We start from the raw sequence: 14,587 nt of genomic DNA on the forward strand, positions 1-14,587 counted from the left end.
AAACTCCGTCCTACCCACAAACTCCACCCTACCAACAAACTCCATCCTAAATTTCGATTTAAAGCTTTCGTGACTGCAGTGATTCATATTCTTGGTTCTTTCGGTAAAGGCACGTAGAAGGGAAATAATAAAATAAAAATAAAACAATAAAATAAACTCCATCCCACCAACAAACTCCGCGGCCGCGTGACGTCACCGCGCGAGGGGAAGCGGAAGCGAGGCCCGAGGGGGCGTGGCCGTCCCCCAGCCCCTCCCCCCGGAGTGCGGCTCGCGCGCGAGGGACCCCCCCCGCACCCCCCTTTAGAGCCCCCCACCCCCCACCCCGCCGAGAAGGCGCCACGTGACCTCAGCAGCAGCAGCGGCGGCAGCGGCGCTCAGGTGAGAGGCCCCGCGGTGCGGGCCGCTGTCACGGGCAGCCCGAGCGGTCGGCGGTCCCCCAACTCTGCCGCGTCGCCCTGCGCCCTGACGCGGGGCGAGGAGGGCTGGTAGTGGCGCGTCAATGAAAGCCGGCGTGGCACACGAGAGGAGTAGGGGGGGAGCGTGGCGAGCAGCACCGCGCTGATGTTTACACACCGCACCGATGTTTACACACCGCACCGGGTACTCATTTAAGGCCGAGTCGACCTAGAAGCCGCTTCGAATATTCGCTGTAAGCGGGAAGCGAAGCAAGGGGTGCGGAACATGTGACCAGTGGGCTCGCACGGTTCACGCGGCTGCATCCCCGTGACGCCTGCGAGTTCGCGCCGCCGGTCCCCTAAACGATGTGGATCGGTCACCCCCCGTAGCCCCCGTAGCCCGGGCTTGCCAGTCCACTCCCATTGCCGCTAGGAGAGAGAGAGCTGAAGAGTTGATGATGATGATGCTGACTTTTGTAACATTCCCTCACCACAGCACTCGAGCGCCACTATTCAACGTTTGTAACGAGAGGCCATGGGGTATATTCGGGTGACGTTTTCACACAATGGCCTTGCGACCTGTGCTAAATATTTCTATCAAGAATCTCGCCCAGATCCGGAAGACGTCCAGAATAAACACCCCATTCGAGAGCAAAACATCGCACCTCCTCCTAGCTCTTTGCCTTTATCCTAGCTCTTTGCCTTTAGTCAATGACACCGCTGTAGCTGCCAATCACATCATAATATCAACAGGGCGATATGCACATCTTCATGAATGGAAATTTCAAAAAAAGACCCACAGTAGAGAGATTATGGAATTTGAACCAAAATATAGTCAACCATTGAAGTCTGCGCTCCTTCAATGGAAGAGGAACAGCAAACCTCGCCAACTCTCCTGAAGCACTCTCGTCGGGGCTGGCAGACATTGGCATTTCGCTACTGAACATATTGTCATAACAGACTAGAATCAATCCTGTTCCTTGTCATAGTGTGGAACTGGCCTTACGCTGAGATGTTCGATGCATCTCGTTTAATGTGTTTCACGTTTCTTCCATGCCCAAGGTGAGTGGCCGCACTTCCACTCGCAAAGATGGAGGAGCTGAAGAAGCGCCTGGATTTCCAAAACGTGATCGTACAGGCACAGGTATTGTATGCGCCGCTTTCTCTGCATACCAACATTTGCACTGCATGGCATTTGCAGTCCCGCATGCATGAATGCCTTTGTCTGAAGCCACGGGCGGGTCTTTAATCGAATATTTTTTGAGGACATTTGTATGACAACTCTGTCACAAAGAGTCCTGGATAATGAATAAATGTGATTAATATAGGTACTGTTTTAACTCTAATTTGGCGAATTAACTTGACGATTAAAATATAGTTCTTTGCAAGATTCTTGCTAATTTATTGATTTTCAATGCAAATATTCATGCATCTGAATGAGACCGAGGCGAGGATGGGTTATTTCTCACTTTGAAGCAGTTTTTGTCAATTTGTAATGTTTTTGTTTTATTTATAACATTTCACATGCAGACATTTGAAAAAGCTTTAACAATGCTATTCATTGTATGTGCAATGTGTATTTTTTTGAAAAGTGTTTGACCTTATGTTCCCTGTTTCCATAATTGTAGGCAGTGGATAAGCTGGTGGCTGAGGTGCTGAAAGAAGTAAAGGGCACTGGTGTGATTGACAAGACATCGCATGAGGTATGATTGGCATGTGTCGAACTTGGGTCTGTACGGCTGCATACCTTGCATGCGTGTCTCATTAAGCCTGCCCCCATTGTAAGTGTGCTGCTGAGTGCGTTTGGGTCTCCAGGAAGGCCAGGCATTCATTATTTTATGAACGGTGCTTTGTGCAGTGAGATTGAAGCTGGCAGCTGGGTTCCCTTGGACTTAATCCACAGCTTATGAACATCTTATAAATATTTTCACATCCTTTTGAATGTTACTACAGCCTCGCTACCAGTGCACTTGATCGTAGGCATGCACAACACGAATACGGTACTGAACATATAAAGTATTTCTGAAAATACCGATACTGGGACGTCTTCTAGCTTCTGTTGAGACAAAATGCGTCCTCGTCCTCTTTTGTATTTTTCACATTTCATTTGTGCTTTCGGCATCATGCTCATTAGAAGAATGCATTTACATTTGGATATCTCGCATGAAGCAGTGCACAACTAAATGGTATGAGAGCAGTCTTTTGAAGGTGACATCACAGAATTGTTTCCCAGGTCCCTTCACCTGCTTATTGACACTAGGTGGAACGCCACACTTGCCCTGTTGTCTTTGTCACATGATAAAAACAAATTCAAGCCATTATCTGGATTATGCTAAATTAAGCAAAAAGAAATTTATATTTTTTGTGTGTGCAGTGATTGGTGACTGTGTTGAGACCATGAATACTTGAAAACACGGTTTTAATGATGAGTGGCTGAGACCCAAATTCGAATGCAAGATTCATCTCAGTGGAGTGGGCGCAGTGCTGTGAGCCACCAGGATATATCGCACTTTGAATTAGTTTGCCACTGCACCCGAGGCTACTTGTTGTCTTGTCGTGATTGGCGGTGCACGTGCTGAATGCTCTGTGCCAGAACCCGGCCCTGCAGCTTCTGTGGGAGAGGGCCTGCGGGGGTGACGTGTTGGTACGCAGCTGCTGCTGCCAGGCCCTGGTGGCCCTGGCACGCAGCGGCGTCGCAGACCCGACCTACGTCCTCAACACCTTCCTGAACATGGTGCCCTCCGCCTCGTGAGTGCCTGGCACTGCCAACACAGCTGTCATCTGGTGGCACTAAACTGGGGATTGCTTTATTACATGTGAACTACGAAGCATAATTATTTTTGTTATTATTATGCTTATTTTTATTGATGATTTTTAGACTGATCATTGTACAGTTGCAATTAAATTCCAGAAACATTAAGCAGTTACCGGGTGACTAACGAATATGTAAACACACAAGGATAAGAGTTAACACATGTCTTGAATTGAGCAAGGTTATATTAGCTTTGGAAAAGAGATATTTGTAGGGAATTCTGAAGTGGGTCAGTGCAAGAGAAGAAGCAGAAAGAGAAGTGTTGTGAGCTGCAGTGTGGTGGTTGAATGCAGTGTGGGTGAGAAGCAACAGTCAGTCCGGTTGACCGAGTCTTCAACACGGGTGGAGGAATCAACGAGTGAAGTTCACAAGAACAGTAACCACAATTGTAACGATAAAAAATCAACTGCTGGTGAGCGAGCAACTGGAGTGAATCAGTGAGTGCTGGATCATCAATCAATCTGACATTCAATGCTGTACGTTCAACACCCTTGTGGTGTGGCCGTGTTGTGTTGGCAGGCATCTGCACGGGGTGGTGAGCAGCCTTGGGGAGTTGCTGCTGCTGCCTGTGCGGCAACTCCTGGCCAAGGATCCAGGCTGCACTCACTTCAAGAGCCCCTTCACCATCAGGTGAGCGCTGGCGGGTTTTGGTTCCACGCAAGCTGCCACTATTAATACCATGATTTACAATCGGTTATTGGGTGAGGTTCATATTATGTGTATGGTCTATATGCATTGAGCATACCCAAAACGCACCAAGGATCATGAGGTAGCCAGAGTATGTGTAAATGGAGGTGCACAGCCTGCATGGACTGCAGAGAGTATCAGACCTTTTCAGATTGATTGGATGCCATGCCTATCAGCTGTAAGTTTCAACAACAGCAGAGGACTCAGGGTTGTAAATGTATCAAGGATAGTGTGGTTTTCTCAGTTATTTCTTGATGACTCCCCTTTCCACAACTCTCTACAATAGTTGTACCTTGGTGTGCGAAGATTGTAGCAAGCGTCAGCCTTGGTGTTCCACTCTTCAGAGTGGACTGCTCTCGGTAACAATGCTTTAGCCCAGAATTGCTTTTTTGGTAAGGCCACGCTGACGTCACGCGCAATGGACATGCCGCGACGTGTGTAGGCAGTAACACACATGTGCATAGGGCAGTGGGGAAGGGGCGCCACCATACCATATATGTTGAGAACCACTGTTGCAATGAGCATGTGTGTGATGTCTCGTAGGAGCCGACCGCACCCCTTCATTAGTGTACTCACGAACCGGCCTGACAGCTGGCCTGTCCTCCTCCAAAACATCTCCACCATGCTTTGCACACAAGAGGAGAGGTATTCACTTGGCACCTGTCCCTCACACGCGCCCACGGCCAACTGCACACACAGCCATGAGTAGAATGTCACTGATTTGTCCAGATATAAAACTGATGTTTAGAGGTTGCGAAATGTCAATAAACCAATAGAGAGCAACTTAATGTTTTTCCATTTCAATAGAGTTTTGTAAAAATTTTAATTTTTTTGTCTCTTATTACTCCTGTTTGTATGTGTGTCAGGATGTGTGCATATATATAGTATTTTATATATATATTTTTTTAGTTCAGCCAGATGGTAGAAATGGTTAGAGCGCGCATGACTCACAATTAAAAGGTTCAGAGTTCATATTCCAGTTGGGGTTTGACTAAGCCCATAATTTCTTCAGAATCGATAAATTAACTGCTACTTAGTGGGAAGTCAATAGCGGTTGTCCTGAGGAGAGATTGGTCCCTACCATGGGAATGTGAAATATCCTCTGCTGACTCAAGACCACCAACAGAGATGAGCTGTTCATGTTTTTCTTCCTTGGTTCACTTTACTCTCAGGGAGCCAGGTCACTGAGATTGCAGGGAGAAGGTAGTTAGCCTGCTGCTGTCCTGTGGCCCGGCTGTGCTTTGCTGTGCCGCGTGACGAGAGTAACTCCGCTGCGTTGCAGCCTCGCTGGCTTTGTGGTGGCCGCGCTGGAGCCGTTCGTGCGGTTCGTACTTTGCGAGCCGGACGAAGGCCACGCCAACGCCACCCTGCGGCTGGGCCTGCTGCAGGCCCTGCTGCAGACGGAAGGCATCAGCGGCTGTCGGCGCAGGTCCACGCACCGGCACGCGCTCCTGCTCCTGCACAACCTTGTGCCACACCTGCAGGTCTACAGCGATTCTGCCTTTCACCTGTTCACCTGCTCATTAAGGGACGGCTACTGCTTGCGTGGCACAAGTGATTGGTTATTGTGCCTTTTAGGAAGTGCAACCCAAAAACAAATGATTGTTAATTTGTTAAACTTTAAATCTACTCGCTTGTAAAATAGACTTATGTTATAGGAGAGATGGTGTTTCACCTCTCATAATATAACTTTTGTGATGCCGCCCAGCGGAAGCGCATTCTCCGCTTGTTGCAGAGGGTCTCGCTTTGACCTTGGCTGGCCGCCCAGGTTAATACTGCTGTGGTGTGGACTAACCTTAAAAATATGTCGTCTGCTTCACGTTGGATGGTAAACATCCCCTCGCTGGTTCAATTTCTACACAGGGACAGCTGCTCTGAAACACCCTGTTGTGATAAAAAATAAACCATCATTATTCTAAGAACAAAGATGTTGTTTCACCTCTCAGAATACAACTCTGTTGGTCCATGTGCATCAAGTGTACCCAATATACACCACGGATCAGAATCCAAATATGTATTTATACTGGAGGAATCCGATGAGTTATAAAGCTCTTTTTCACAGATGTCTAGTAGGGGGGGCGGGTCAGAACATACGAGAGCCGGGGTACAGGAGCTCTGACTGTGTGAACGGAGGTGCAGGAACTGCAGATTGTTTCAGAGCTTTTGATGTGGACACGGTTTTAGATTGAATGGATGCTGTACCAACCAGCTATAAGTTTCAACAACAGCAGAGGGGTCGGTTGTAAATGTGTCGAGGAGAGTGTGGTTTCCTTAGTTCCCTCTCAATCACTTCCCTTTCATAAACTGTCTACAACAGTCGTACCATAGGATGCAAAGATTGTAGCAACCGTCAGCCTCGGGGTTCCACTCTCGGTAACAATGCTCAGACTTGTAATTTCATTTAGGGTTTGGCCACGTAATTATCTAGCCAAATGTGTGTCATTAATACCCTCCACCACCCGACATAGCCAAACAAATTAAGTTGCCCCGTTTACATGCATTTGATGCACAAATAATTATTTCAGCTGTTCGTAAAGTTAAAGAACAATTTTCACAACTTGAACAATAGATATTACGTTTTCCTTGAAATGACATAAAACATCTTCATGAGAATCCAAAATCCTTTCAAGTCACTTCACTGCTGAGCTTGAACACGTGACAATTTAAATTGTTTGGTAATGTCAGGTGGTCGAGGGTCTTAACTATATAAATTTGGCCACACAATTCTGTGGCCTAACCCAACAATCAATTATGAATAGGAGTATTGGCTGCCAAAACCGACATGTTAGGGTAATGCTCCTACTTGAATGTCAACGATACCGACACACAGCCCAGGCATGTGTCCAACATGGTACACACTCTTTGGGTGGTATGTCTCTTTATTGACCCTTCTACTTAACGTGGCTGTAGAGTTGACACAATACCATTTTATACGACAAATGCATTTTATGACATTCCTGTGCATTAAATATTTGAATATAAATCTGATGTATTTTTTCACCTGAGCAGCATAATTCTGCATTTATATCATGCCACTTTACAGCTTTGACCGCATATGTGTGTGTGTGTGCTAGGCATGGGACGCAGCACGTCTCTGTGAATGTCAGCTGATCATGGAGTTTCTGGCCAGGGCCATGCTAAAGCAACCCGAGCGCTGGCAGTCCCAGCTCCCACAGATGGCCCTGCAGTTACTGTGCCTTGCCGAGTTGGTCCTGCGCATCACAGGGGACTGCCAGACCGTCGTGTCACTGCTGCAAGCCATCCAGGCCGCAGTCCCTGAGGTACCTTGCAGTGTTGTGTAGGACAGCAGACGCCTGCGGTTGCTGCTGCTGTTGCTGCGTCCACGGTTGTGACGCTGCAGCACAACCTCCGTGTGCGTCTCTTGACCGGTCTATTAAATGTACAGCATTTGATTACATTTAGTTTTACGTGAAGCAAGCGTGGTGCATCTTGTGTAATTGCTTGCGAGCGAGTTCTCCTGATATCCACGTGAATGCGCTGCCTTTGGCTGTCTCGTGCTGATAATGCCATCATCTACAAGCGGAATTGGGAAGCATGGTGAGTGTCGTGAGCAGTGCCCGTGCCCAAGTATGTGGGTGGGCTGGCGTGTGCTTGCCTTCGACACTTCACGTGGCCTCAAGGTGCACATGGCCTGGCACAAGCGTCGTGGTGACGTCACCGCCACTTAGTGGCGAATGGCGGTTGTTGTTGCTTGTCTTTAGAGGTACAGCAGTCACTGTCAAATCTGCTGTGTGCTCAACTGAGCATTGGGTGGTGCCGATGTCTGTTGTCCATCCTGAGCCAGTGGTGTAAATTCTGCATTTCTTTGGTGGCGACCAGCATGTCTGTAGTAGGGCTGAAAGATTAATCGATTTCAAATCGAAATCGCAATTTGAAACAATGCGATTAGCAAATCGCAAAGACTGCGATTTTTAGCGATTTCAAAAGTCCCATTACTTTCTTATTGGAATTGTTACATTTTTATTATTATAACTTTATTTAACTGAACAATTGTTCTATGTTTGATTGTTCAATTTCAATTAAAACATTTTAATAAATACATGTTGGAAGCAATTCATATCTTTAAAGTTCTCATCCTTGCATTACAATATATAGAGCAGTTAATATTTTGATGGTATCATATGGTAATGCTCCATCACATATTTTAAATCTATTACACGGTGAATATTGAACTGAAGCTTGACTTAAAAAAAATTAATCGCAAATCAAATCGCAATATCTGTCAGAAAAATCGCAATGAGATATTTTCCCCAAATCGTTCAGCCCTAGTCTGTAGCACAACCACTACTGAATTGGAGTTGACCCACAACTTGAGATTTGAACCTGCAGCCTTGTGATTTGTAACTATTTCTCTGACCACAGCGTCACAATGTAAAAAAAAAATCCAGTTCTGGGAATTTGCATTAGTTTCCCTTGAAGGTACATAAGTGTTAAACCATTGATACTATACTTGAAGGAATTTCATGGACTTGCACTTGTATGCCACCAACCAGGCGGATAGAGGCACAGTGACCACCTCCATTAAGATTACCATGCAATGTGCTTCAGCAGATGTGTGAGCAAGGCCACTTGAGTCGCAGCAATGAGGGAGGGCCCTGAGTGATATAAGAGGGAGGAGGCGCAAGGGAACTGTGGGTGTGCTGGATTTCTTTTGTGCGATAGAGCTTGTGAGAGGCTTGTACCAGTCCTCAACACAATGCATTTTTACTTGTTCTTATATATATCATGCAACATAGATCCTAATTTACTGGCTGGCTTGCCTGCATTTTAGTTTGTAAATAAGCGCCGTTTTCTTTCCATAATAACTGTAAACATCCGTCCTTGTAATCTGTATCCTGCTCGTCTTCCCGTAAGAATTGGCCATTCTGATGGGATCATTGACTTTCACATGTGGGATTTATTTGGTGTTTGTGAAGAGATTTGTAAGTATATTCTATGGTTCTTTCGGTAAAGTCACATACATAGAACAAATAATAACAATAAAATAATTTTTAAAAAGTGAATAAAAAAGAATAAAAATATTACGACGTTTTGATGGCAACACAAGCAATCGTCATCACGAGAATTTTATTAATTATTTTATTGTTATTTTTTTTTCTATCTACATGACTTTACCGAAAGAACCATAGAATAATTCCTGCAGTCACGAAAGTTAAGTCAAGATTTATGGGTATTCTCATTGTCTGTGATGCCACGCTGAGATGCCCCTGCCTAAATGCCCTCCCCTCTGGGCTGCTGTTGCTGTCTGCAGAGTTTCCCACACCAGCAGGTGCTGGCAGGCATCAGTCTGCTCCTGCTACTTTCCCCCGCCAGCCAGAGTGAGGTGGCAATGCTGTCCTTGGGTAAGCCTGGCAATCTTCATTACACACGTTTGCACCGGTAGTCTGCAGCCTGCGTGCTTAATTGCCTGTAATGGAGGCCTGCAATTACGTGTGTAATTAAATAAGCTTTTAACAATACATTTCTTGGTTGATCCATTGCAGTTAAGAAGTTGCTTGCAACCTGTGTTTTTATTGTTTTTCTGGATTTAAAAAAATATATATTTTCCCATTATTATAAAAGACAGAATCTCGTTTGTGTTTTATTGAAACTTGTTGAAAATTTACTGTTTTTCCATTGAAAAGTGCTTGCATTCTCGTCCGCTTTCCAGGTGCTTGTGTGCGCAGTTGTTTGTTTTTTAGATACAGCTCACGGACACCACAGACGCCATGTGTTCTAACGGCACTGAACACTGAATACTGATGTGGAGTCTGTTGTTACTTGCTCACCAGTGTGTGATAAGCCATCTTGTTCATAACGTCAGTTATTCTTTTCCATAAACGCCTTATTGAGTCTCTTTCTGCAGAATCACATGTTGAGATCTTTGGCCACTCTCTTTATATAGGGAGCGTTTTTCTAGACGGATGAATTGGGAGGATCAAGACGAAACTTATACAATGACACAAATGAGGGAATAACACTCAAAGGTTGGCAGAGTTGGGCTCACGAGTCAACCTGCTGTGTTGTTATCTCGGCAGCAGTTTCACTGCCCCGAAAGCGCTGGACTCCCAGGTGCGCGCACCACTGCACGGGGCACGTGATGCGCTGACCCTGACAGTAATGTCCGATCTCACAGCGGAGAGCGTGCTGTGCCGAGGAGACGCGTGCGGCCCTGTCACCGCGGTTCTGCTCATGCCGCTCCTGCACATTGCATCGTCAGCCCCACGTGCCAGCACGGGCATCGGCTGCCAGGCTTGTGCCGCTCAGCTGCTGGACAAACTAGAGCGGCTACAGGAGGATCGCACGGGGCACACACAGGTGGGGTCGCTGTTCCTTGCATTTGCGTCCTGCTGGTGGCAGACCTGTTCTTTTGGTAGAAGATTTATTTTGGGTGGCTACATGGCCCAGCGGTAGCACGTTCACCGCTTGTCCCAGAGATTTGTGGTTTGAATGCAGCAGTCAGCCCTAGTGAATGAAATAACCGTAAAATACTACGTCCTGTTTGCTTCACAGTGGATGTTAAAGATCCCGTGACGACATTGTTGGTGTAATGTTTAAAAATTACCTACGAGTTACTCAATTGGGATTACACATAAAAACATTTCCCTCATACCGCAATACTGCAGGCTACACCTGTGAAATGTAGTGCTTTTGTGACGATAGCCTCGCGCAATAAGAATAATGTGAATACCGAACGCACCGATGACAAACATTGATTTGTCAAGAGTGAACGTGACAATGGTAGTGCGTGCTCCATGCAGGAGGAGTGCGAGCTGGACTTCCCCCTCACGGGTTGGTACGCCGTGGTGCGCTCCGTGTGGAGGGCCGTGCTGCGCTTCTCCGTCGACGCCGGCCGGGCGGAGCGACACTGGCTGCAGGCAGTGCGGGGAGCCCTGCTAGTGCAGGGCAGAGTCCCCTTACACGTGACCTTGCTGGTGTCCTTTCTACTGGCCACCAGCGGCAAAGAGCACCTGCAGGAGGTTCTCGTAGGCTGCAGTTCACTCGCCCGAGCTGACCCCACGCAGGTGATGGCGCATTTGTTGTCGAGTTGCATAGTTACGCAGGTTACACTCGTCATGAAGATTTCAATTAAGTCATTTGCGTAAACCATGTGATAACCGTATTCTAATATCAGCTTGGGGCACCGTGTCAGCAGGGTGGCATAGTGGTAATATGCCTAACAACATTAAGTGCCTGGGTTTGATTCCTGATGAGAATATCTTTCTGTGTGGAGTTTGTATCTTCTCTGCATGTTCTACATGGGTTTCCTCTGGTTCTCTCCCATAGCTAAAACTTGTACAATTTAACTGGTATTGCCCAAACGTCGCTGAAAAGTTGTCTGCCAATTGCTCAATGAGTCTTGACAGTCAGTGAGGCTTCTCTGCGTTAACAAGCATAATAGTCATCATACTAACTTGCAGGGTTCTCACTGTGTGTGTCGTGTGGATGGGTGTTCTGCATGCCACAGGCCCCGTACCTCATCCCTGTGCTCATGTACAGGCTGGGCAAGCCACTGGAACCAGAGATATACCACAGCCTCCTGTACAGCCTGCCCACACTGGGCACCCACAAGGTCAAACCACTTCCTCACACATGCTCCACTCGTGTACTTGTGTGGCATTGAGTACCGAACATAAAACATCTCTGTCCTTTTGTCTGTGAAGCTCTGGACTAAATTGTTTTCTCACCACTGCCCTCTGCTGCAATCTTAAACCGACATGTTGCTGCACAAAAATTCAACACGTTTGTCAATAGCATAACGTGCTGTGTGTGTGTAATATGTGTGCTGGGTGTGCTGTACGTGTGCGCTGTGTGTGTTGTGTCCTGTGCATGTGTGCTGTGCGTGTTGTGCATGCATGCGTGTGTGTGTGTGTGTTTACTATGTTGTGTGCGCTGTGCTGTGTGTGCTGTAGGCTTGCGTGACCCAGGTCCTGCGCACTGTGCGGCTCCTCAGCACCTGTCCCATGATGCGCCCAGTTGCTCTCCGCTTGCTGTCTAAGCTGTGGCAAACACAGGTACACATTCATACGTGCACCCATACAACAGCAACAAGCGCCATTCACCACTAAGTGGCGGTGACGACACCACGGCGCTTGTGCCAGGCTATGTGCACGTTAAGGCCACATGAAGTGTCGAACACCCACTGGCAGGTCATGGGGCAGACCCAGGTGCCATGGGTTAACTGACTGAGATGACTAGCCGATGCATCCCCTGTGCCCCCTACTATGCCAACTTGCTGTGATTTAGCCACCCGGCGCTCCGCTCGTTGTTGTGAGCGACGCTCCTCTGCTCTCCGTTGTTGCTGGAGGGCGACTGCCTCCAACTGCCCAGTAGCGACCTTCATGAGCCTCCTCCACAGAGGCCGATCTTAACACCGCTGGTACCAGTCATCGACAAGTCCCCTCAGCTCCACATCCTCTCGTACCACATCCTCTCGTACCACATCAGCTCATCTCTTCTCTAGCCTGTGCTGTGCCCGTTTAGCCCCCTCTATCCAGCGAGACAGAAGCTGCTTGGGCACACAAACGCATCCATATACACACCCATATACACACACATACCCATATGCACACACCCATACACGCCCATACAAAGGCAGCTGGGCATGGTGCTAGCCACACCACACCCCCTCGTGTGCCATGTTAGCCTTCATAGGTGCTTGTTAACAGCACTTGCCCCAGCAGTCGGTTAAAGCTATCGGGGGATCTTTGTCCTTGTGCGCGTCTATGTGGGGATGCACGTGCAGGATCGTGTGTACCCAGAGCTTCAGAAGGCAATGGCGGCCCTCGATGGGAAGGCTGGGAGCTTGGGCTGTGAAGGGCTGTGGGACTGCGTGTTGTCCAGAGCTGCCACAGTACGCGACATATGTCGCAGCAGGTGGGTGGAGGGTCCAAATGCATTTTGGACGGCATAGTGGGGCAGTGGAAAACACTTGGCTCTCACAGCAAGAAATACCTGGGTTCTATTCCATACTCAGATGCCTTTCTGCGTGGAGTTTCTATGTTTGTGTTCTGCATAGGTACCCTCCGGGTTCTCGGGTTTCCTCTTAGGCCTTAAACAAATCACATCACATATCTGGTATTGGCCAAATATATCAATGATAAAAATGTACCTGCAAATTACTCAATTTAGATGGTGTTTAATAATAACAACATCGTCCCCTCCTGTGAAAATTTGTAAGGACCCTCCTGACAAAGAGTCCTGACATTTGGTGAGGTTTTCGTCGGTAAACAAGCATTATAATGCAATTTAATATTAATTGCCATATTCTTCGGTTCTTTCGGTAAAGTCACATAGATATAAAAATATAAATAAAGTGACAAAAAAACCCACTAATACTCTTAGGTTCTTTCGGTAAAGTCACGTAGGTAGAAAAACAATAGATCACGACGTTTCGATTGCAACACAAGCAATCGTCATCAGGTGGGACAACCACAGCAAAAAAAAACTATTGAAGCAGGCGAGAGATCTGCCGTGGCACGAGGTTATATAGTAGGCCTCAGCAGTAGGTGGGGAGAGAGAAGCGGGGGGGAGGAGGCGGGGCAAAAAGTGAGGATGGTTATAAACTCAGCAAGAATAAGTCTACATTATAGACTGCCAGTACACTCACTGAGGTTATAACCAGCTACAGTCTACATTATAGACTGCCAGTACACTCACTGAGGTTATAACCAGGCTACAGTCTACATTATAGACTGCCAGTACACTCACTGAGGTTATAACCAGGCTACAGTCTACATTATAGACTGCCAGTACACTCACTGAGGTTATAACCAGGCTACAGTCTACATTATAGACTGCCAGTACGCTCACCCAGCTTAATAGCCAGGCTATTATAGACTGCCAGTACACTCACTCCGATTAAGAACCAGGCCACAGTCTACATTAATGTTTTTTAATAATTAGTATTTGCATTTTTATTTATTTATTATTTTTCTTTTCTATTCACTTTATTTATCTTTTTCTATCTATGTGACGTTACCAACAAGAACCAAGTAATATGAATTCCTGCAGTCACAAACGTTTTAAGTAAAAATGTAATTGCCATACTTAGAAAAAGCTATGTGTGTGCATTTATGTCTATTTACATATCAGTATGTGGAGAATTTTCAGTGACAATCCATGAAGTAAAAATTCTGACTTGCTGGAGTTTATTTTGACTCCCTGGGTTCTCCTGTCGGATGTTTGGGCGTAGTTCCAAGTGGAACGTCATATCTAATTGCTGGCCGCTGATTTGTAGTTCCAAGCGGAACGTCATATCTAATTGCTGGCCGCTGCCGTGTGATGAAGAGCGGGTCATGGTGTTAGCTGAGTGTGTGATCGAAGTTGGGGTCATGGAACACGACCTCGGCGACTATCCCCCAGCTCTAACGGTGATGGTGCACCCCGCAGGCCCTACCAGCACGGGGCGGACATGGTGGCGGCCGTGTCGCGCCTGCTGGACGAGTGCCGCAGCGACGAGCAGGCGTCTGCGGCGGCGCTGGCCGTGCAGGGCCTCTACGCCCTGTGCGACGCCGAGGTGACGCTGCCGCTGCTGCCGCTTCTCCTGATCTCCTGGGGCCATGGCTGGGCCCGCTGTCTCAGCAGCCGTGTTCCTTACAGATGCGCTGTGCCGGCACTAATAGGCGCTACTCGCTAATAGCACTTGCCCCAACAATCTGTTAAAGGCTGTACGAGTGGCGAGGGGGGAAAG

The 14,587-nt window shown here is 47.3% G+C and overlaps 1 protein-coding gene across 1 annotated transcript in view; it reads left to right on the forward strand.

Moving 5' to 3' along the window:
- The first annotated feature begins 322 nt into the window (after positions 1 to 322).
- FOCAD (focadhesin) overlaps positions 323 to 14,587 on the forward strand; it is a 38,559-nt gene continuing 24,294 nt past the window's right edge. Inside the window, exons 1-15 of the mRNA XM_061553954.1 lie at positions 323 to 378; positions 1,458 to 1,539; positions 2,024 to 2,098; positions 2,989 to 3,143; positions 3,727 to 3,837; positions 4,438 to 4,539; positions 5,177 to 5,378; positions 6,969 to 7,175; positions 9,167 to 9,257; positions 10,031 to 10,212; positions 10,656 to 10,919; positions 11,363 to 11,467; positions 11,808 to 11,909; positions 12,641 to 12,771; positions 14,287 to 14,413. Coding sequence (XP_061409938.1) covers positions 1,486 to 1,539; positions 2,024 to 2,098; positions 2,989 to 3,143; positions 3,727 to 3,837; positions 4,438 to 4,539; positions 5,177 to 5,378; positions 6,969 to 7,175; positions 9,167 to 9,257; positions 10,031 to 10,212; positions 10,656 to 10,919; positions 11,363 to 11,467; positions 11,808 to 11,909; positions 12,641 to 12,771; positions 14,287 to 14,413 — 1,908 coding nt within the window. The 5' untranslated portion in view covers positions 323 to 378; positions 1,458 to 1,485. The remainder of the gene's footprint in view (positions 379 to 1,457; positions 1,540 to 2,023; positions 2,099 to 2,988; positions 3,144 to 3,726; positions 3,838 to 4,437; positions 4,540 to 5,176; positions 5,379 to 6,968; positions 7,176 to 9,166; positions 9,258 to 10,030; positions 10,213 to 10,655; positions 10,920 to 11,362; positions 11,468 to 11,807; positions 11,910 to 12,640; positions 12,772 to 14,286; positions 14,414 to 14,587) is intronic.

The sequence above is a fragment of the Lethenteron reissneri genome, chromosome 18, assembly GCF_015708825.2.
Source record: "Lethenteron reissneri isolate LAM-NWPU_2019-01 chromosome 18, ASM1570882v1, whole genome shotgun sequence".
Lineage (NCBI taxonomy): Eukaryota > Metazoa > Chordata > Hyperoartia > Petromyzontiformes > Petromyzontidae > Lethenteron > Lethenteron reissneri.